This window comes from Capra hircus, chromosome 14 (genome assembly GCF_001704415.2).
Source record: "Capra hircus breed San Clemente chromosome 14, ASM170441v1, whole genome shotgun sequence".
In the NCBI taxonomy this organism is placed as follows: Eukaryota; Metazoa; Chordata; class Mammalia; order Artiodactyla; family Bovidae; genus Capra; species Capra hircus.
In genome coordinates, this window is record NC_030821.1 from 60,883,971 (window position 1) to 60,906,693 (window position 22,723).

At 44.6% G+C, this 22,723-nt stretch overlaps 1 protein-coding gene across 2 annotated transcripts in view; it reads left to right on the forward strand.

Annotated features, from left to right (window-relative positions):
* The window catches only part of ST18 (ST18, C2H2C-type zinc finger), a 90,784-nt gene extending 69,695 nt beyond the window's left edge, over positions 1–21,089 (forward strand). For both annotated transcript variants that reach the window (XM_018058515.1, XM_018058516.1), the window contains exons 13-22: positions 3,851–3,966; positions 8,033–8,095; positions 8,853–8,921; positions 9,512–9,574; positions 9,675–9,755; positions 10,603–10,824; positions 16,841–16,929; positions 19,254–19,357; positions 19,463–19,606; positions 20,672–21,089. In XM_018058515.1, the coding sequence (XP_017914004.1) occupies positions 3,851–3,966; positions 8,033–8,095; positions 8,853–8,921; positions 9,512–9,574; positions 9,675–9,755; positions 10,603–10,824; positions 16,841–16,929; positions 19,254–19,357; positions 19,463–19,606; positions 20,672–20,812 (1,092 nt within the window). In that variant the 3' untranslated portion in view covers positions 20,813–21,089. The remainder of the gene's footprint in view (positions 1–3,850; positions 3,967–8,032; positions 8,096–8,852; positions 8,922–9,511; positions 9,575–9,674; positions 9,756–10,602; positions 10,825–16,840; positions 16,930–19,253; positions 19,358–19,462; positions 19,607–20,671) is intronic.

Consider the following 22,723-nt stretch of genomic DNA (forward strand, 5'->3'; position numbering starts at 1 on the left):
CACACACCCTCACACCCCACACCCCATACGCCCCCACACCCCCTTACACCCCACACCCCGCACACCCTCATACCCCACACCCCATATACTCCACACACCCTCCACACACCACATACCTACACCCCACATGCTCCACACCCCCTCACACCCTTACACCCTGCACCCCACACTCCATACACACTCCACACACACCTACAACCACAGCCCACATACTCCACACCCCCTCGTATCCCCTCACACCCCACACCCACACACCCTCATACCCCTCACCCCATACACCCCACACACCCTCCACACACCAACAACCACAGCCCACACACTCCATACCCCCTCACACACCCTTACACCTTACACCCACACAGCCCCATACCCCACATACCCCCACACAGCCTCCACACACCCCACACTCCCCTCATACTGCGCACACTCCACACACCCCACACTCCACACACCCCTTACACTGCACACGCCCCACACCCTCACAGCCCCCACACCTCCCACACCCCCCACCCCACACAACACTCACGCCTGTACTCCTGACCAGAAACTGGGTGATTATTTCTAATTCATTGTTATCTTGTTCATATGCACAACAGTTGCTTAATTTTGGTGGTAATTTTCAGAAAATATTGTCTGTCTCTCTCAGTGAAATAGCCTGTCCAGATGCCCCCTAAAAAAAAAATCCTGAATCTGGAAAAAACTCAAACTATCTCGAAAGGAAAGTGCTGAGAAATAACTAGAGCTGTCAGTTTTGTTCAACTGTCAGTTCTCCAAAGACTTCAGATGTTAAAAGTGCCAGATGCTATTATCTGTTATTCATGCTCTCATTATGTTCTGGTTTTTACTAAAATCAATATAAACTCCTATTGTACATTAAAGGAATTTCATCGCACCCATGCACTCTCTAAACACACATATATGTATGCCACGTTTTCTCTTATGTATCTCCAATATAAATTATTATTTTCAAAAGGATGCTATAAATTTTGAAAAAAAATCTGACAAATGATGTTGACATATTTTTTATGGTATGCAGTTTAAGAGTTTATATGATATACAATGCTTCTGTAACAAAATTAAACATTCTTATAATGAGGGTCACCTGCATTTTAATACATATGCTCTGTGCAAGTTTCTAGAGGTAGAATGCTGAGCCAAAAGAAAAAAAAAAAAAGGAGGAAGGGAGAGACAATCATTTCATAATGCGATTGCATATCCAAGAGTCCATAATTTTTTAAGGAAGTTACAAAATATTTAAAAGGTCATATCCAATAAGATTATTCTGTTGAAACAGCACCACATTTTACTGTGCTGTTAAATACCATATACTCTGCAAGAATTAACTTTGAATGCATTTGAGATAGTAAGTTAAGCTCTCATAGATGATTATTCCTTCCAGAATCTCTTATTCCCTTGTCTTCCACAGTGTGCAGATTCAACAGACAACAGCTGATAAGCTTTATACGTTCATCGGTGAATGTACATGCCTTCTTAGAGATGCTTTGCTAATTTCTATCACAAAGAAAATAATAAAATAGCTCTTTTCTGCTTTACGCCATTTTTGTGAAAAATCTATCATCTGATCAGAAAAACAAAGTCTGTTCTTTGTCTTTCTTGTGAAGTCAGGATCAGTACTAAACTGAAAAGAAGGCCATGAAAATTAGTAATGATCCAACATTGAATTTGGATCAGTTAATAACAATTCCATCCAGTGAGTAAAAGCATTACAAAATATCAACTTAGCAGAAGAGGTCATTGGATATACATTTGTATCCACTTTCAAAAGGCCAAGACGCTTTGTAAATTCTAGTGGAAAACACTACCCACGCTGAATCCAGGCACCTCCAAATGAAATGGATAATAGTGTATCTGGGGGCTTCCCTGGTGGCTCAGTGGTAAAGAATCCACCGGCCAATGCAAGAGATGCGGGTTCGATCCCTGGTCCAGGAGGATCCCACGTACCTGGAGCAACTAAGCTCGTGTGATACAACTCCTGAGCCTGTGCTCTGGAGCCCAGGAGCTGCAGCTGCTGAAGCACCTGTGCGCCTAGAGTCTGTGCTCCACAAGCTTCTCTCCACAAGAGAAGCCCCTGCAATGAAAAGTCCGTGCACTGCTCGCCACCACTAGAGAAGAGCCCAGGCAGTAATGAAGACCCAGCACAGCAAATGAATAGCAAATAATATTAGTTTAAAATAGTGAATCCAGTTTAAGGTCTTATAATTAGGAATTGCTTCGCTCTAGTCACACTGTGAAATGTGAAAAGGATAACCATCATTCACTTGTTTTCTATAGATTTCACAGAAGCAGCATTAAAATAACCCTTCTCCTTGTACCTTAATAGACAGCGATCATCAAGCACCCATTTCTCTTTGTTTTTTAATGGTGTATGATTTTCTGCTACTAGTTTCAAACATTTATCAATAATTCAAAATGGAATACTCAGTATTAAAAATAATATGAAAAAAAGAAATTAGACCAAACCAGGTTTTACTAATTTGCTCTGAAGATCCTGTTCCAACTGTGTGGCCTGGTGTAAAATAATCGATTGAACTGTTGCCCAGGTAATTAATGAAGAAAATTACATTTGCCTTTATAACTTAGATCAAGGCTTAGAATTTTTCTTAGGTTGGGAAAATCCACGGATTTTGTTTTTCCATTGATTTTGAGTGTCAACTCAGAATGATTAAAATTGTATTTACCCTTGCAATGTCATGTCCATGCGATTTAAATGAGATTTGCCCTCAATAACTCAAAATTGTTTTCTCATCTTAAACGGATCAATACTTTTGAAATTTAGGAGACAGTTTTTTTTTTTTTAGTAGTAGTTAATCTGATTTTAATATTAAATCCAGAAAATATTACATTTACTGAAAATAAGCTTAATGATAAAAGTAAACTAATTATGTGTTTGAGTGAAACCATCATTAGTTGTCTGACAATAATATATCAGATGGTAAATAAGTGATGTGAAAGGATTGATGAGATTTCCTTATGAAATCAGGATCAGTACTAAGCTTAAAAGGAGACCATGAAAATTAATGATAATCCAACAAGACAGTCCATCGAGAGAGTGAAAACATGAGAAAAAACCAACTTAGCAAAAGAGGTAGCTTAAGGAAAACAGTAAGGAATTGATGTGAGACTAAAAACAGGTGTCCAGAAAAATCAAGCTAAACGCTGCCGAGACATTGCGGACTCAGCCACTATGCATTTAAGCAAATAGTTTAAATCTTATTTGCATATCAGGAAGGACATTTTAATAAGCTAAATTTACTTCTTCGTTCTCTATTTAAAAATTTTTGTGATTCATTTTTTGCAGAATTTCTTGTTTTACCAGTGCCTACTGTGTACATGGGAACCCACTCCAGTATTCTTGCCTGGAGAATCCCAAGGACAGAGGAGGCCGGTGGGCTACAGTATGTGGGGTCACAAAGAGTCAGACATGACTGAAGTGACTTAGCAAACTCGTGCACTATGTACATAGAGAACTATTTCCATGCTCTCTAGGAAATGTTTATTATACTGTAAAACTTGAAATGTATTAAAGTTAATATTTTAAAATATTAACTTATTTACATGGCTCAAGAAATTCCTCTGTAGTTTTATCTGCCAACATGTGAACTTTTAAAAATTGTGCCTTCGAGTTATAATTTCTCATTCTTTACCAAGGATAAAGTTCCATGGCATCCCAGGTGTACCCTTATTATTTTTTTTATTTTGTGTACAAATCCAGTGAAGGATGTCATTTAAGTCTTTAAGCCAAAACTCAGATTTGACCCCAATGACCTCAAATACGATTGTTTTTCCAGGGTTTCCTAATACCTTGTGTGCTTCTATATTTTTTTTTTAGAAAGACCCAGTGAGCTCTCTAGAAAATTTAGAGGAAAAGAAGTTCTCTGGAGAGGCCTCCATACCAAGCCCTAAACCCAAGCTCCACACCAGAGATCTCAAGAAAGAACTCATCACGTGAGTGACCTGTGGTTCTAGAATGGAGACTCCTGATCAAAGCCTTGAGTAATAACACCTTGACTTATGGAGCTGACTTGACACTGCTTTAGGGCAATTTCGACTGACAGTTAAATATGCTATGTGTACCTAGACCTCTACTCAGAACTAAGAGGATTATGAAAAAAGGTGCATGATTTGATCTTGTGCTAAGGGAATTAAAAGTCAAATTGAAAACCAAAATATGTAAAACAATTAGAAATGTTTATGTTCTGATCAGAGATTTTAATCTGACATTCCCTGACTTCAGAGGAGCCAAGTTAGAGCTAGAGATAGTCTGTGTGAGTGTTAGTCACTCAGCTGTATCTGACATTTTGTGACCCCAAGGACTGTAGCCCATCAGGCTCCTCTGTCCATGGAACTTTCCAGGCCAGAATATTGGAGTGGGTTGCCATTCCTCTCTTCAGGGAATCTTCCCAACTCAGGGATCGAACCTAGGTCTCCCACAATGCACGCAGATTCTTTACTGTCCAAGCCACCAGGGAAGCCCAGAAACTGAAAGCTTCCTGCAGAATGTTATTTGGGAAGGGAGTTCATGGGTTTTGTTACATTCTCAAGGAGTTCTATGACTCAGGAGAGTTGAAAGACCCAGGCAGGTAGTACTGGTCAAGTTGCAGTGGGTTGTTCATCAGGAAGGGTTGCTTGGACCAGAAGGCCCTATGCCGAGCCCCAGGACCAGGCGGCCTGGAGAGAGACAGAGACAGAGTCAGAAGGCGGGGCCAGGACAAGGGGCCTGAGAAGATGGCCTGGTTGCAAGTTTTCCATGAACAGATCACATGTTTGAGCAGAAATATGAGCTAGTGCTGGGCTATTTGGGGAAGAGCAGTGTGCAGAGTTCTGTTGAGGCCGTATGCATGTGGGGGACCGTCTGGGGTCAGAAAGATCTTCTAAAATGTTAACTAGAGATGCAGACATGAGATATGGCCTGGGAGACAGTGCCTTTGGGGAAGACAAATAGAAGGAAGGGAACAGAGTGTTCATCCCAGAATCTGAGAGCACGCATGCTGCTGGGACCTGAGAGGATCAGAGACGCCCACAAAGAATACAGACCTGGGGACAAGGAGGAAGGTGATGGTCTTGTGAGCTGAGAGCTCAGAAAATTCCCACCTGGGCCTTTGGTGGTTTCAAATGCCACAGGAAGTTCAGCGAAGTCAAAGCAGAAAAGGCAGAATGCCCAAGCATCGGGTTCCCTTACCAGAATAGTGTTTCCTGATGCCTGAGCATCCCTGAGCACTGTACCCCCTGGGAGGTGACCTGGGCAGCCAGGTACTTACGTCCTCATGGCCTGCTAGTCAAGTTTCTAAAATTTTTGTATGGATTTTGTTTCTGCATATTATCTCAAAGATCCTCAAAAAGGACCAATGTTTATCCTTTGAAGGCAGATTTTGGAAATTTCCATAGTTGTTTCAAACTAAATGTAGTGTGAAAAACTGATGATTAACCTGCATCACCATGTTGGACAGAAAAATGAAGTGCAATTATTTTGTCATGGGCCCTTCTCATTGGTGCAAAGAGAAAGGGCTCTGAAAATGTGGTGAACGATTTTCGGAATGTAGTCATGAATTCCTAGGACATGAGCTCCTTAGAGGCCTTGTGGTTTTCCTCTTTTTTCAGGACAGGTGAGCACTGGGGTGGGTACCAAGCACTCTCACGAACCTGTGTCACACACGGGTTCTGTAAACAACGCACCCAGTCCTTATCATGCTTTACGTTTCTAACTGGTAAATGTCCCTTACTTGCTTACCAGAAACTGTTTGGCTAGAGTAGATTTTTCGATGCTACGGGATCAACATAAATTCATTTAGATTTTGGGCACCACTTACTGAAGGGAAGTAGCTGATTTCCTTTCTCTAAACTGTGACGCTTTCCTTTGCAAATCTTCCCAGAACGTATCACCCAGCTGGCACATGTTACTGCGTAAGATTTCTCATCGAAGATCTGTAAATTAACCCAGTCATCATAGCCCAACGCATCAATTTTTCCTACTATGTCACTCCTTCTTCCTTTGCTTTATTGCTTGACCTCTTTAAAGCACAAAGCTTCAACAAAACAATTAGCCACTATTTAAACGCACGCTTTATCATTATACTTCCTAAATGCACGCTTTATCACTGTACTTTCTAAGTAATTTATCACTGTCTGGTTTAAAAATCATTGGCACTTCTTTGCCTCTCCTGGCAGTATTAATAAGGATGATTTAAAAAATAGAAATAAAATTTAAAGTGAAATAAAATAAACGCAATGCTGTTTTGGCACACCAGGTGGCGATGTATTTCCAAAGTGGGAATTCCCAGGCTGTTATAAGCCATCCCTCTCGCTCTGCACATTCCAGCTACACAATGATCAGAAAAGACTGTTTCTCTGTTGAGCGGGCGAATGGCACTTGCGGGATAACTCAGCTCAGATGTGGATTGTTGTTCTCTTTTTTTTTCTTTGCATATATTTGTAGTTTTTAATTTTCCTTCCTGATGTTCTAAGGTGATGGGCAGAGAGCTGGCTGATTTAGCTCAGATCAAGCTCTGAAAATTAGGCCTCTCTCGAGAGATGGAAGTGTTCTACCCTTATAGTTTCTTTAGAATATCTGAGAACAATCGGAAAGTAGCTTACAGGAAAAATATACTGAGAAGGTGACATTTTAGAAATCTTGAATGTCGTGAGACTATCCCCAGATACTCCTCTAAAGGGACAGAGTCTGATTCCACACATGGCAGGGTGCCTAGAACATCAGAAGGCATGACTGACATAGCTGATGCTTCCTCTGATTATCGGCACCATCATAAAGGCCACTGAGTGGGCAGGGGTCAATCTGCTCACCCCCAGCAACATTATAGCAGTGTCAGAGAAAAATAAATGGCTGAGAAACCAAGGTATACCTGTTAACTATGGGAGTAAACCTTTTCAGAATAACTACCCTCTTTCATTATTTTTAAACCACACATAAGATACACAGAATGTGATCAGCTTCTCAGATGAATGAAGTGCCTGGGACAGACTCTGGGCAGGTGGGTGGGAGAGACTACTGCTTAGGTTGGTGATTCATGAGTGTCTTTGGTGGGTTCAAACCTTAGGATGAAACTGATCACAAGCTTTATTGACTAAACCGCTTAACTATTTCTGTACTGTCAGCAGCTTTCCCATCTGAAATGTCAATTTACGTGTCAGCCATAGGTAGTATTTTCAAAGATCTTTTTCAGGTCATTTCTAACATGTTTATGAAGCTACTATGTTATCTTTCTCTTTAAAAACTTACAAAACTTTCTGAAATCTATGATGTAGTTGGTACCAGTATTCCTAAGAGCCACTATCATGATAAAACATAGGTTTATAATAATTATTTTTTAACTCGTATTTTCAAAGAAATAGAGCAGCATTGACTGTTGACTCTCACCCATCACCAGAACACACGTTTTAGCATCACTTTCTGGCATCATTCTGAATCAGAGAACTGATACAAGGCTGGACACTCATAATTTAGGACCATAAGTTTCTTCTTGGGCTTTCCAGGTGGCTCAGTGGTAAAGAACCCACCCTGCCAATGCAGGAAAAACATGTTTGATGCCTGGGTTGGGAAGATCCCCTGGAGGAAGAAATGGCAACTCACTCCAGTATTCTTGCCTGGAGAATTCCATGGACAGAGGAGTCTGGTGGGCTACAGTCCATGGGGTCGCAAAAGGTCAAACATGACTAAGCAGCTAAGCCCATACAAGTTTCTTCTTAGCGAGCTTGCAGGCCCTTATATAGCTACATCCTCAGTTCCTTAGTTCCTTTAGCTTCTGCACACCTCACATGTGCTGCTGCTGCTGCTGCTACCAAGTCGCTTCAGTCATGTCCGACTCTGTGCGACCCCATAGATGGCAGCCCACCAGGCTCCCCCGTCCCCGGGATTCTCCAGGCTAGAACACTGGAGTGGGTTGCCATTGCCTTTAACTTGTCTTAAAAGAGAAGCTACCACATTCATAACCAGTCAGGCAGAGCCAATGCCCGCATGAATGCACCTAATCCTGATTCTGTGTTTTTACTGACCCAGCTGTCCAACACCAGGATGCGATGGGAGTGGCCACGTCACGGGCAACTATGCATCTCACCGCAGGTAGCTCACCGCCTGCTGGGTCAGGCTCCATCATCCCATCCTCTTCAAGGACTTGTCCTCACCCCTTCTAGAAAGACACTCTCTCCATCAGAAATTGGAGGCTGAGTTAGTTGGGTGTTTGGCTCATTCTGTTTTTCAGAAATAAAGCTAACTTAAATCTTCAGTCTTTCTACTTACGTTGTAAATAAATTATACTTTTATGATCAAAAATGATTTTCTGATCCAGTGGGACAGGCTACAACCCAGAAGCTAGAGTTCACCTCAGCCTGTGGTTCCATTTAGCTTTGCATGAAACCTAGGTAGGAAAGCAGTGGCTGGGCTGACCCTTCACGCTGTGGGGACTTCCTCCCCGGGGCAGGCGGCTGGTGCAGGAGTAAAGAGACAGCGGAGCAGACAGTGGGAGCTCGGCCCTTCCACCCTCCTGTGTCACTGTGTGGTTCGCTGTCCCTCTGGCCATGGCTTTAACCCTGAGCACCATCCCTCAGGATTCAGACAGAGGGTTCTCTGGGTCAGTCATCACTAGGGTCTGGGTGTCCCTGGGTAAAGCCCCTGGCTTGGTAGATAGCAAACCGCAGTCTATGAGAAGTATTCCAGGTGTCCGAGCCTGATCCAGCTAACCCGGGGTCAGACCTGGTTCTTCTTCCCAGACCCCTGTCCATGGGTTGAACACAGGTTTGTTCAGAAGCTGAGGCTTCCCCCTGGTCGGGCCTGTGTGTGGCAGCGTGTCTCTGTTTTTGCCTCTCTCCTCCCTCTTCAGTGTTTCTGGATGTCCCCTGGCGGATAAGACCCTGAAATCCCTCATGGCAGCCAACTCTCAGGAGCTCAAGTGAGTGTGGACCCAGCCTCTGCACCTGTGTCTGGCCAGGGTGGTCCTAACCAGGGGCAGATGGCACCTCAGTAAACCATAGCCGCGTACCCTCTCACCAAAAGTCCACAACTAAAATCAGGTCCCTGAAATTTAGTTTAGTTCATTTGCTGGCCTTTGAAATGTACTGGCCTTGAGCAAAAGATGAGAACTTTGCATGATGTTGACAGGCGCCCAGTGGTAAGCTGTGGGTCAAATCGCAGGTTATTCCAAAATAAGGTTTAAAAAGAAGAAAAAAAGAGTGCAGGATAACAACAGATACGGTTTCTCCCAAGCATTGGGCAGTAGTTACATATCAGCATTTCCTTTTATTGTTATTATTTTTTAATATAAATTTATTTATTTTAATTGGAGGCTAATTACTTTACAATATTGTATTGGTTTTGCCATACATCAACATGAATGGATTCTTAGCCAAAACCAGTTGTATTTAAACAAAAAGAGCCCCCCGAAATTGGCTCATCCTGTTTTTGAATACCTGGCTCTGCACTGTATCGTGGGACCCACCCCCGCCAAGCCAACAGGGCCCAGCTCTGCTTTCATTTTTCCAGGTGTCCTACCCCAGGCTGCGACGGTTCAGGGCACGTGACCGGAAACTATGCCTCCCACCGCAGGTAGGACAGACCCCTGCCCCCAAGATGGAGATTAGAGGGGCGGCAGCATACCGTGAGATCACACACTTCTCTCTTGCTCTTTGTTGGGTCCCTGCTTCAGCCTGTCCGGCTGCCCTCGTGCCAGGAAAGGTGGTGTCAAGGTGACTCCTACAAAGGAAGAAAAAGAAGACCCTGAACTCAAGTAAGCGACCCCGCTTCAGGGCAGAAGCCTAACGAGGGTCAGCGGGCAGGACTCGGGATCCAGGCTGGGAGGTGGCTGGGGACCCAGCATCACGAGCGCTGGGACAGCACAGACAAGAGCAGTCAGGGGCTTCCCCCGTGCTCGCTCGGTTCTTGGATGCTGCAGAAGGAGTGTGTGTGTTGGGGGGGGGAGGGGGGTTCTTTTTTCAGTCTCTTTCAAAAGGAAGCCTCCTGGGGATGTGCCCTGGTGTCATCAACATGGTTGCACCTCCCCTGGAACTTCCATTCTGCCTAAGACACAATTTTATCTAAATTGAATTCCCTCCTCTGAGAAATATGCTTCAAGCCTTGGGTGATGGGCTTCCCAGGTAGCCCTAGTGGTAAAGAACCCACCTGCCAATGCAGGAGACTTAAGAGATGTGAGTTCCATCCCCGGGTCAGAAAGATCCCCTGGAGGAAAGCATGGCAATGCACTCCAGTATTCTCACCTGAGAATCCCATGGGCAGAGGGGCCTGGGGCGCTACAGTCCATAGGGTCAGTAAGAATCAGACATGACCTAAGGGAGTTGGCACAATGACATGATAAAGTGGGATGACAGCTCTCTCCTCCAGATGATGCACGACAGTTGCTTAGCTCAGAGCCTGGGAACCATTGTCACTGCCAGGACCCATTGTCTCCCTGGTTGAAGGTAGACAGCATCTACCAGACATCTGGTAAACCCCGTCATCTCCCTCAGTTGATTCCTGTGTGATTTGAACTCAGCATCGCCTCCTCGATTTGGTCAAAGCACCTCACCTGGGTTATCTCATCTCCCCCAGCATCTAGTGACTGTGCTGTGTCTCTCTAGATGCCCTGTGATTGGGTGTGATGGCCAAGGTCACATATCAGGTAAATACACATCCCACCGCACGGCGTCTGGATGTCCCCTGGCTGCCAAGAGACAGAAGGAGAACCCGCTTGATGGGGCACCCCTCTCCTGGAAGCTGAACAAACAGGAGCTTCCCCACTGCCCCCTGCCAGGCTGCAACGGGCTGGGCCACGTCAACAACGTGTTCGTCACCCACAGGAGGTGAGCTTTGCTGTCCGTCACATGGTTGCTATGATTGATTGTCACCGGCTGGGTGTGGGGGAGAGACCCCCAAGGTCAGGAATGTTCTAGCAATGAGCACCTTAGATTTCAAGCAATAAGTCTTGCCAGAGAGGTATTGGACCAGTTTGAGAGATGGAAAATGTTCTTTTCTCTATTTCTGAAATCCACTGCTTGACTTTCAGGTACTTTCAAAACTGTGCTTGTATCTTTTGTCCTAAAATGTTGCTCATGCCACCGTTTTTCAGATGGTTCTATCTTTCAAGGGTTTGTTTTACTTCCGGGTGGTGACGACGACTCTCTGATGTCATATGGTTGTGAAGCTTCACTTTACTCATTGATGTCATTCCCTTCTGCTCACGAACTGACTCCATTTCAGACCAAATGGTAGATAGTTTGCAGCTGGGAAGCTGTGACTCGTCCCCAGCAGCCAGAAAGAAAAGGACACAGCCACTGATAAGTACACAGAGGGTGAGAGAGGTTTAGAAAAGCCTTTCTAGCTTCCCAAGTACTCAGCTCCTTCTTCACTCAGTGGCATGGACTTCACCCGGCCTGTGGCCAGAAGCACTGATCCCAGCCCAGGTGTCGTCCTCATCCCACCTCAAGGAGAGGACCTGGAGGGTTCCTGCATGCTTCTCCGGGCACTGGGCCCTTCCCATCATGGGGCTGTGGTTCACGATGCAGATTTAAGATCTAATGAAGCACGAGGGAGTCCTGGCGCTCTGCTCATAGGCAGGTTGCAAACACAGCAAAGCTGATTCCATTCCCAGGTGCATGTCTGTATGTCGGGAAATGAGGTTCTCCTCTCCGAGTCACACCTGCTTGTAGAGGAACCTGGACTCTTTATCCTTTAACATTGATTTATTATTTACTGATTTATTTGGCTGTGCTGGGTCTTAGTTGCAACATACAGGATCTTTAGTGGCTGCCTTTGGGATCTAGTTCCCTGACCAGGAATTGAGCCTGGGCCCTCTGTATTGGGAGTGTGACGTCTTAGCCACTGGACCACCAGGAAAGTGCTCCTGAACTCTTCCGGTGGTTTCTTTTCTGATGGCTCTCAGATGCCTGATCACGTTCACAGCAGCACACACTGTTTTTTGCAGGGTCTGCACTGTCATCTCCCATTTAGGAAGGACAGTCACAAATCAGGCGAGCCCAGTGGCACACGGGCTCCGCAGGGGCCATGCTTCCTTATCACAGAGCCTGTAATATCCATGTTGACATCAATAATATAACGTCAATGCTGGATAGTGGCGAGCACATCCCTCAGTTAGAATTCTCTGTAAACTCCCGGGTAGTCTTATGTGGTGACACCAAGCCCTGATGCGGGTGCAGGGACCCTCAGGGCTGTGGATGGAGGAGGAGGAGCTGGAAGAACTGTGTTGGGAAACTGATGTATCAGGTGTAATGGGGCAGGTGAGCGAAGGTGCCCTGCCATCCAGCTGCCGGCTCAGCCCCAGAGACACTTCTGAACCCGGAGTCGGAGACAGACGTGTGCCAGGAGGTCTGCTCCCCCAACTCTAGGCCAGGGCCCACGCGCCCCCTCCACCCGCCCCCCACCCACCCCCCACCACGGTCCCCGAAGCACAGGAAACAGCGGTGGTTCCACGTGCAGGGCTGCTGATTGGTGTGGGCCTGAAGGCTTCTCAAGGACTGGAGCAGGTACTGAGTGACACAGCGCTGAGGGACATGTGTGTTGTGATTTTGTTTCCACCGAGTGAAAAAAGATGTAGCAAAATCCCATTTTTAAAGAGTCAGGTAATTACTCCTCTATAGTTGGAGTCAGTGGCCGTCTCTGGGGACCAGGAGCCAGCTCTTGCTACGGGGCTGGTGAGGCTTGAAAGCGTGTTCTGTGTTTGCAGGTAAACGCATGGTAAACCCCTCAAGGCTGTTCTTTCAACTGCAGATACGCATTGTGTGTATCTATGTACAGACCGTTTATTTCATCACGTGAAAAAGGAAATTAGGAGCTCAAGGAGTATAGGCTGCAATATTAATGCAGAGATATTATTTTATAGAAGAGAAACAATTAAGAGTTTAGACAAATGAATAATTCAGATTGCACTGCTTTTCAGTCTTGCTACTCAAAGAGCCTGAACGTCACCTGGGGAAATTCTCTTTGCGGTGGAATGCTTTTCTTTTACGCTGTATGGGGTTTCATACAAGTAATATAATAAAATACCTAGCTTATTGCCTGGCACATAATAAGTGTTTGACACAGACTATTTCCTTTCCCTTTTGTACAGTTGTATTAATATATGTGCATATATGCAGTAATTCATTACAGTAGAAATGACTTGTGCTGGGATCACACTACTGACCTACGATACACCTTTATCTGTCCTGTTCTCGCCCCTAGCATCCTGACGTGGTTTGGTTGTCTTTCCCATCTCTGCCAAAGGCCAGCCGCTATCCAGGTTGCTCTGTCCTGGCAGAGAGGCTGTTCCAACTAAGTTCCTCATACTGTTTATTCCTTTAAACCCTCACAAACCCCATGAGCTACAGGCACTATGGTTGCCTCCGTTGACAGACAAATCCTTGTGCAGGGAAGTTCAAGAATTGCCCCCATGCACAGCTCACAGCATCAGGACACAAAGCTCCTCTCCTGAGCTAGGTACCAGCCCACCCCGGGTGTTTCCTGGCTCCTTCCAACCACCAGGCCAACACTTCTGCAGATTCCTCTTGGGCATCCTCTAAGGCACGGTCTGTAACTTTTCCCATTTAAGATTCAGCAAAACGGGAATAGTTATGGAGCTTGCCTAGAGCAGTTACCTGTGCATGACGTCAGTGTTGTGTTTGCTGTTTTATTTTTTTTTAATTTTTTAATTTTTTCTTGAGTTTTTTTTAAATTTTTTTATTTTTTTGTGTTTGCTGTTTTTGTTTCGTCACTAAGTCACGTCTGACTCTTTGCAACCCCGTGGACTGCCACATGCCAGACTTCCTTGTCCTTCACTATCTCCCGGAGTTTGCTCAAACTCATGTCCATTGAGTCAGTCATGCCATCCAACTGTTTCATTCTTTGCCGCCCCCTTCTCCTCCTGCCTTCAATCTTTCCCAGCATCAGGATTACATGATAAGCACTTTACAACCTTGCTTTGCGTCTTCATGTTACAAACCTCCACTTTGAAAGAATGGCAACTGAGGTGATGAATGGTGTCGTATTAAATACACAGATAAACACACACACTCATGGATGTTTGAAGCTGAAAACCGGAAGTCCTGGGACTAAATATAACTCATTTATTACTAGATGTGACTTTCATTTTATTGAAGATTATAAATGTATTATACAGGGACGTCCCTCACACAAATGTGTCAGCTGCAATTTCATTATAACAGAGCAGACAAAGATATATATAGTTTAAAATTGCCTTCCTGTACTTTCATTGCACTGTGAATTTGGTCCAAGCCATATAAAGCACATCTTTCCTGCCTTTACAATGCATTGCCCAGACCCTGAAGGTGACGCCCGGCCAACCTCCCCTTTCCCTTAGCAGCAGAACTGAGCCTTGTGGAGGACCTGGCCTCCTGAAAAGAAAAAGGAACTTTAAAAATATTTTCAAGCCCCAGTTTTCTTAAATTTAGGATTTGTTTCATATCCTTGGAGATACAAAATACCCAGTGGCATTTTTAAAAATTTTCTTGGCCCCGCCGCAAGCATGTGGGATCTTAGTTCCTCCACCAGGATGGAACCCGTGCCCCTGAGTTGCAAGCTCGGACTCTTAACCCTTGGCCCACCACAGAAGCCCCCAGTGGCAGTTTTAGGCCAGAATCTCGTTATCTGTCGTGAACTCTACTAGATGTCAGCCCTGTGGTTGTGGGGCTTCACTGACCATCCACACAACCGCTCCTCTCAGCCCGTGTTGTCTGGATAACCCAGACCCTCAAGGGGAGAGTCAGAGAACTCTCTGGAGGTGTTAACATCCATCTTGTTACCAGCCTCCCGCAGGTCACTTTTAAAGTCCCATTTACCAACTAGACAGTAATCCTGTTTGTGACCCTTTTCTCAGAACACAATAGGTGACATAAAACACGACAGACTGGCAAAAACTTCCCAGAAAAAGAAAGAAAGATAATGCAGCTTATAGAGGCCACTCTTTTTTTTTCACATCTTCTTTCTTTTTTTTTTATTGGAAGATAATTGCTTTATAATATTGTGCCAGTTGAGGCCACTGTTTACGTGAGCAGTTTCCAAAACAGAATATCATAGTCACAGTTCAGTTTCTACTTTTCCATTATTTTATTTCGCTGTGTAAAATATTTCATAATTTATCAAGTCTTGGAAAACCACACAGCCTTCCTTTTACATGTAGTATTACATATCTAGTATTGTTTAATTTCATATCCTCTTAATATAGAATAATTTTAAATTCTTCAAAAAATGCATGCACTCTACAGGCGTTTACTAAGGGTTTTGCTTCAGAAATACCCTCTTTCATTCTACCAAATGTCCTAATCTTTGGATGGAAAATGATTGTCTCATGAATAATTAGTAACCAAATTTCTGTGGGAAAAAATATTTTCAATGGTTGATTATTATAATTTTTTAATTTTATTTCAAAATTGTTGATCCAAAAATATAACAAATGACAAAAAATTAGTGGCTGCTTAGAACAAAAAATCATCTCATCATGTCCAACAGAAAACATGTTTTGTTCAATGTTGTCATTATCATTTTGGTGCAATTTAAATAAAACAGATGAAAGAAGCAGGCCTGAATGAAACAGCTTTGTAGGAAAGATATATAAACAGTCTACAAGACAGTGCACTGTGAGCAATGAGGACTCCTAAATGTACCTGCGGCCCCTCCTTTTGTTTTCCTGTCACATACCTGGCTCAGTGGTAAAGAACCTGCCTGCCAAGGCAGGAGACGCGGGTTTGATCCGTGGGTTGGGAAGATCTCCTGGAGAAGGGAACAGCTATCCACTCCAGTACTTTTGCCTGGAGAATCCCATGGACAGAGGAGCCGGGCGGGCTACAGTCCACATGGTTGAAAAGAGTTGGACACGACTGAGCAACTAAACAACAACAAAGAGATTTTTTAATAAAAAATGATGTTTTAAAAAGTTACAGAATAGCTGCTTCACTTTTCTGTACAGCAGAAAATAATACAGAATGTAAAACAGCTATACTCCAACAAAACAATTTTTTTAAAGAAAAATTAAAGAGTAAATTTGAAACTTTCACTTACTCAAACTGAATTTGCCATCATGGGGTAGAATAATTATTTTGAGCCTGTATTATTTTGAGTCATTCTGTAAAGATCTGATGAAAGCGTGTATAGAGACAGAAAGAACTAGATTTATTATCCATGGCATTTTGACTAATATGGAGCAAATCTTATTCAAACTGTATAGGTACAATTTTACATTTACAGAAAATAAAGTAATTACTGCTAAAAGAAAAAAATGACACAAAAATACAAAATAGTGATGTTTTTGAAAATTAATTAAATGATAATGATCTACAGTAGCTATTTGTATTTTGATTTAAGAAAAAATACGAAACATTTGCATTATTCGTGTGCTTCCTTGGTAACTCAGCTGGTAAAGAACTCGCCTGCAAAGCAGGAGACCCCAGCTCGATTCCTGGGTCAGGAAGATCTGCCTGAGAAGGGATGGGCTACCCACTCCAGTACTCTTGGGCTTCCCTTATGACTCAGCTGGTAAAGAATCCGCTTGCAAAGTGGGAGACCTGGGTTCGATCACTGGGTTGGGAAGATCTCCTGGAGAAGCAAACAGCTACGCTTTTCCGTATTCTGGCCTGGAGAATTCCACAGACCGTATAGTCCATGGGGTCTCAAAGAGTTGAACATGGACTGAGCGACTTTCACTGCTTTTGTTTTAGGAGATATTGTTACTGTCTGCACAGAGACTGCAGATTATAATGTAATGAGTAGGCAGGCAAAGACTTAAAGAGTATGTAGTGAATACAAAATTTTAATTTTTCTAAGAAATAGTACGGGTTTCACCCACTGGTGTAATTTTCACTTTCACAGCTTGTCTGGATGTCCTCTCAATGCACAAGCCATCAAGAAGGGCAAGGTCTCTGAAGAACTAATGACCATCAAGGTCAAAGCATCTGGAGGTAGGAGGACAGGGCAGGGCCATGACCCCCAAGGTTTGGCCCCCCAAGGGGCCCACATCCAAACCCTGCTCCATGCTGGAGGTGATATTTGAAGAGGCAAGAAAGACGCTTTCCTGAAATTTGAACTAAGCTGTAACTTTCTCTAAAAAACAATGTCTTGGTTTTTTTTCCTATTTTTTAATAAGGATCTCCAACAGAGAAAATCGGGCAATGATGCTGGAAGAATTAGGATACACTGGTTGAACTTTTGTCCTTCAATCTTAAAATGACAGTTTTTGTACAAGCCTGCATGTGTGTGTGTTCCTGGTGTGAGCCTTCTATGAAATTTCAAGGTCTGGACACCCATGTTTGAATCCTTCTTTACCTTTTGTCCTACACCCAGAATGATATTTTTATGATGAATCCAGATGGTTTAATTCAGCATCTCTGTCTCTATTTCCCTGCATATTCTCCCAGGGTCGACCCCCGACACAGTGGCTAAGCCATCCTCCCTACTGGAATCTTCTCATGTCCCTCTGATTTCTGAGTACTTTTCTTGAGTTCTCATCAGCATTTTCTCAGGCATGTGTTCTTCTCTTACAAGATCATCCTAACGCATCTGGGGAACAGAGGCGAAATCATTACTTGCTTTATCGATTTTAGTCAATGACATCCTTGGCACTCAGTTCTACATGAGTCTGAAAGCATTGCTCCATCTTTTAAATCCATGCGCGACTCTTAGAAACAGTGGCTTGTTTCCGGGTTGTGCTTCCATGCACAATCTGCCTCATGCAGCTCGCACATCCTTCTGTTGTAGGTGTGTAAACATTTGCCCCTAGGAGTAAAGTTGCTGGGCCGTGGAGCCTGCGAGGCCCAGCTTCAGTAGGTGATGCACTGCTGTTCAAGAGCCCTGACCCAGGAAGATACCAGAGCCTGCACCTCTGCACACAAGCTGCTGATTCCCACCCAGCCTGCTTCCAGGCGTTGATCTTACTAAATCTAAACGCTGGTGATCACATTTATCCTGCTGAATTGTCATATTCTGGTTTAGAGTCATCATTCTGGACTGTTGAGATGACCTTAAATCCTGCTTCTATCAGCCACTATTCCTAACTTTTAAAATCTTTAAAATGCACTCATACTCCTATAAAAGAATGACGGGAAGATAACCCCATTCATTGAGAACCTGTTGTCTGTTCAGCACTTTATGTTTTTTTGTGTTAATTCTCACAGCATTTTATTGAAGCACGAGGAGGTGAAGTGACTCAACTTCAACAACAAGAGTCAGGCAGTGTTCAGACTCCAAAGCTACACTGCCCCCGGACCACATTTGTTTCTGATTAAAGTCCACAAAGAAGTCAAGCTGTGGGTCCCTGGGCTTGAACCACCTGCCAGGACTGCCCCCCACCCTGCCTCTTAGAGTGGCTCAGAAGGCCCCTACATTTGGTCCCTAATCAGCATAGTCCAGGTGCTCCTGTGCTGGTGACACTGTGCACAACAGACCCACAGGCCTTGGATCTCAGGTCAGCCCTGCCCCTTCCCTTGGCCCCAGCCAGGTGATGTGGTCATGTCGGTGATCAGTGAGCCTCCTTTAGCCCCTGTGAGGCTCTGGCCTTCATGGGGGAAGGGATGATGACACCTGCCCCACAGGGTCCAGCCAAGTTCCAATGAGACCTTACTTGTGAACCCATCTGCCAGCAGACCTGGAACACAGCAGAGCTACATTGAATCCTGGGGCAGTTCTTACCAAGGGAGTCCATCCTGCAACTCTTTGAACCCACTTTCTTAGAATCTTGGACATGGATATGGGTAAAAATTCAACATTTCAAGTTAAAGTCTCACTTTCACTTGTCGTTGTTCATTCGCCAAGTCGTGTCTGACTCTTCGCAACCCCATGGACTGCAGCACACCAGGCTTCCCTGTCCCCCATCTCCCGGAGTTTGCCCAAGTTCATGTCCGTTGCATTGGTGATGCCATCCAACCATCTCATCCTCTGTCACCCTCTCCTTTTGCCTTCAGTCTTTCCCAGCATCAGGGTCTTTTCCAATGAGTTGGCTCTTCACATCAGGTGGCCAAAGTATTGAAGCTTCAGCTTCAACATCAGTCCTTTCAATGAGTATTCAGGGTTGACTTCCTTTAAAATTGACTGGTTGGATCTCCTTGCAGTCCAAGGGACTCTCAAGAGTCTTTTCTAGCACCACAGTTCAAAAGCATCAATTCTTTGGCGCTCTGCCTTCTTTACGGTCCAGCTCTCACTTACCAAACCACAAATTAAACATAAATGGACTCAGATTTGTCAGTCTTCTTTTTTCACCTGGAATTGAAAAAAATCTGACTTTTTACAGGTATAGAGAGTGATGAAGAAATTAGGCATTTGGATGAAGAAATAAAGGAACTCAACGAGTCCAACCTTAAAATTGAAGCCGATATGATGAAACTCCAGACACAGGTAAAAAGAAAGAATGAGGGAAGGGGGTAAGGATGGGACAAGACCCACCTGGTGCCCTGTCCTTCCGGAATCTGCTTCCACGTTCCCAAGTTTTCTCCCTTTCAGATTACGTCCATGGAGAGCAACTTAAAGACCATCGAGGAGGAGAACAAGCTGATAGAACAGAACAATGAGAGCCTGCTGAAGGAGCTGGCGGGGCTCAGCCAGGCCCTCATCTCCAGCCTTGCTGATATCCAGCTCCCACAGATGGTTAGTCTGAGGCCACAGCTCCCTCCCCGTACCCCCAGGCTCCCTCCCAGGGCTGGAGCAGAAGGGTGGCTTGGGCAGCGGGAACCTGCTGGTTGCTCAGTCCTTCACTCATGTGCAGTTTCCACATGTCCAGGGGCTGTTCAGTTTGAGCCATCAGGTCAGGGAGAGGAGGTGCCCCAGCACACAGAGAGCAGGAGATGAACAAACATGACTATGGATCCCGTCATCACCTGGAAGGACAGAGAAAGGGGGGAAGGAGCCTGCTTCTGACTCTTGGAACGGGGATGTGGACAAAGGAGTCTGAGGATGAAAGAGGACAATTCTCACCAGACAGCTGCCCCCCCCAACCCCTACATCCCTTCAGTCCCAGCTCAGGGCGGTCTGGGGAAGCTTCTGGCACAAGCAGGGCCTCCCCTCCCCTGCCCGACCTGCACCCCCTTCTGCAGACAAGGTCTCTGTGCTGAGCTCATGCACACATGAGCTGAGGCTGAGACCCCTCTCTCCTCAGGAGAAGGGGTGCAGAAGGGGTTCAGAAGGGGTGCAGCTGGGAGGGACCTGACCCAGTAGCCAGACCTCCACCCTGTGTGGCTCTAAGCTTTTCCCAAAGTATGGACAGTCGGTCAGCCTTCCCAGATGGCGCTAGTGGTAAAGAACCCGCCTGCCAATGCAGGAGACGTAAGAGATGTGGGTTCAACCCCTGGGTTGGGAAGATCCCCTGGAGTAGGGAATAGCAGTCCATTCCACTATTCTTGCCTGGAAAATCCCATGGACAAAGGAGCCTGGTGGGCTATAGTCCATGGGGTCTCAAACAGTGGGACACAACTGAAGGGACTTGGCACACATGCACAGATAAGTGGTCACACTCCCCCCACTAGCTGAGTGAAGAGTGAGCAGACCAGCCCACCATACACTCACTCCTGACTCCCCCTGAACTCCAACTGCCACACGGGTGCCCTCACCCCTCCCTAGGCTCCAGGGTCAGAATACCACACCCCCTTTCCCTGCTCCCCCTTTCCCAGCATCCCAGGTCACGTGACTGGAGCCCTGTATTCTGTCCTCCTTCAGGGGCCCATCAGCGAGCAGAATTTCGAGGCATATGTCAACACGCTCACAGACATGTACAGCAACCTGGAGCGGGACTACTCGCCGGAATGCAAAGCTCTCCTGGAGAGCATCAAGCAGGCGGTCAAGGGCATCCACGTGTAGACCGTAGTGCCCCAGCCCTGGGGAGCCCTGCCAGCCTCACAGACGCACCTGGAGGGGCTCCAGGCCACCCGGGCAGGCAGTGGCCACACTGCATTTACAATTGCAACATTGCACTAATTCCCCTCCCCCCCCAGCTGACGTGATAAGGAAAGAAAAACTATGATAGACTCTTTGGATGAAAAAGCAATGCAGTCAAATATTAGATCTTATTTATTTTCATATGTTTTCCTTTTATTCCTTCATTGCACTCTTTTGGGTTTTTTTTGTACAGTATATGTAAAATAAATGTGACATTTTTATATTTTATTTATTTCTAATCAAAGAGTTTTTTATCTTTTAACTGCATTTTGAAGTCTGCCATATTTTTACAAGTGTGTTTATTAATTTATTTTCCAATAGAATTTAAATATTAGAAATGCTATTCTCAAATTACATATCTGGCTGGGTTTAAAGAAGACAAAAAAAATATGAAGGAAAATCCTTGTCTAAGGACTGCACTGTGGTCCAGTTTAATTTTTATTGCACACTCTACCCCCCACCCCCAACCCCTTTCACGAGCTTTGTGTTTACGAACGGGCTTGGGTGAAATGCGTGGAGGGACACAGATAAAAAGGCACTCACTCACAGGATGTGTGCCCTACAGAAGCACAGTTGACTGAAAACCAGCCTGTTTCAAATTTGTTAGCAATAATTAAATAGAGCAATCAGCAAAGTATTCGACTTGGCTGTCCGGTTTCAGTTCATATGAATTATTTATTTGAAATTATTTCAAGAAACAAGCTTTTTAGCGATGCAGGTTTGTCTGTTTGTTTTCAGGTTATACCATATAGTTGGCAGCTCTTACCCCAAGATGAGAAATAAGACTCAGTGTAACTGGCCAGGCTTTCCTGCCACTTGCTGGTACAATACACGAGGGACACTGTTGTAGATTTGTACTTAGCAAATGTAAACGCACCCAAATGGAAAACTGTGTAGATACCATATCCCCTGAAATAGCATTTATCTTACTGGGTTGACTGGAAAGGAATGGACTATATAGTCACACAAGCACCAACGGCACCCGGATCTGAGTCATTGCTTTAAACACTGGCAACATTGTCTCAGCCCCCTGAGGCAAACAGACAGCTTTCAATTTGACAAAAGTCTTTCTGCAGACAGAGGAGTGCTGCAAAGTACACACACTCACACCCACAGGCACACAGACACACTCACCGACACGAGACTGAGCCCGTGATCTCACGTTTCTGGATGGATCAGAGGTTAGTAGTTGCTATAGGAAAAGCAATGTCTATTTCAGGGATTGTAAAGTAGTTAAGCATTGTTTCAAAAGTTTTTTTATATTTATTTTTTTTAAGAGAAAGGTATAGACAACCAGCTAAACTGCCTTTTTGCTGTGCACACACCCCGGGTGTGCGACGTGCCTCCGTGTAAATGGGCTTGATTTCAGTGCTGTAACAAAGTGTTTATTTTTCTTAGCAACATGGATGTGTATGTGGACCGGATGCCATGGCGCTCACAGGCTTGCTGTTTCCCACCGTTGTCACTGTTGCTGCACCAGCTGAAGCGCCATGCGCGGTGATTCCCCCCATCTTGACACTAGTCATTGTTCTGTATTAAGTGGGGCTTATCTTTGGTTTGGCGTTCATTGAAATCCTTGACTCTTAGTCTAGTGAAAATGAGATGTCTGTTCTTAGGTAGGAGCGGTGGGTATTTAAAAATCAACTTTAAGAAAAAAGAGCTAACGCGTGTGCTGTCTATTATAAACAGGACACCAAACGAAATTTTCTATTAAAGTTATGTATTTACAAACATTTTGCTATACAGTCCTCGATAGATGCATACAAATGAGTTCACTTATTACAAAGACAAAGGTTTAATTTGCTAAATATTTTAACGAGTTTGTTATATATT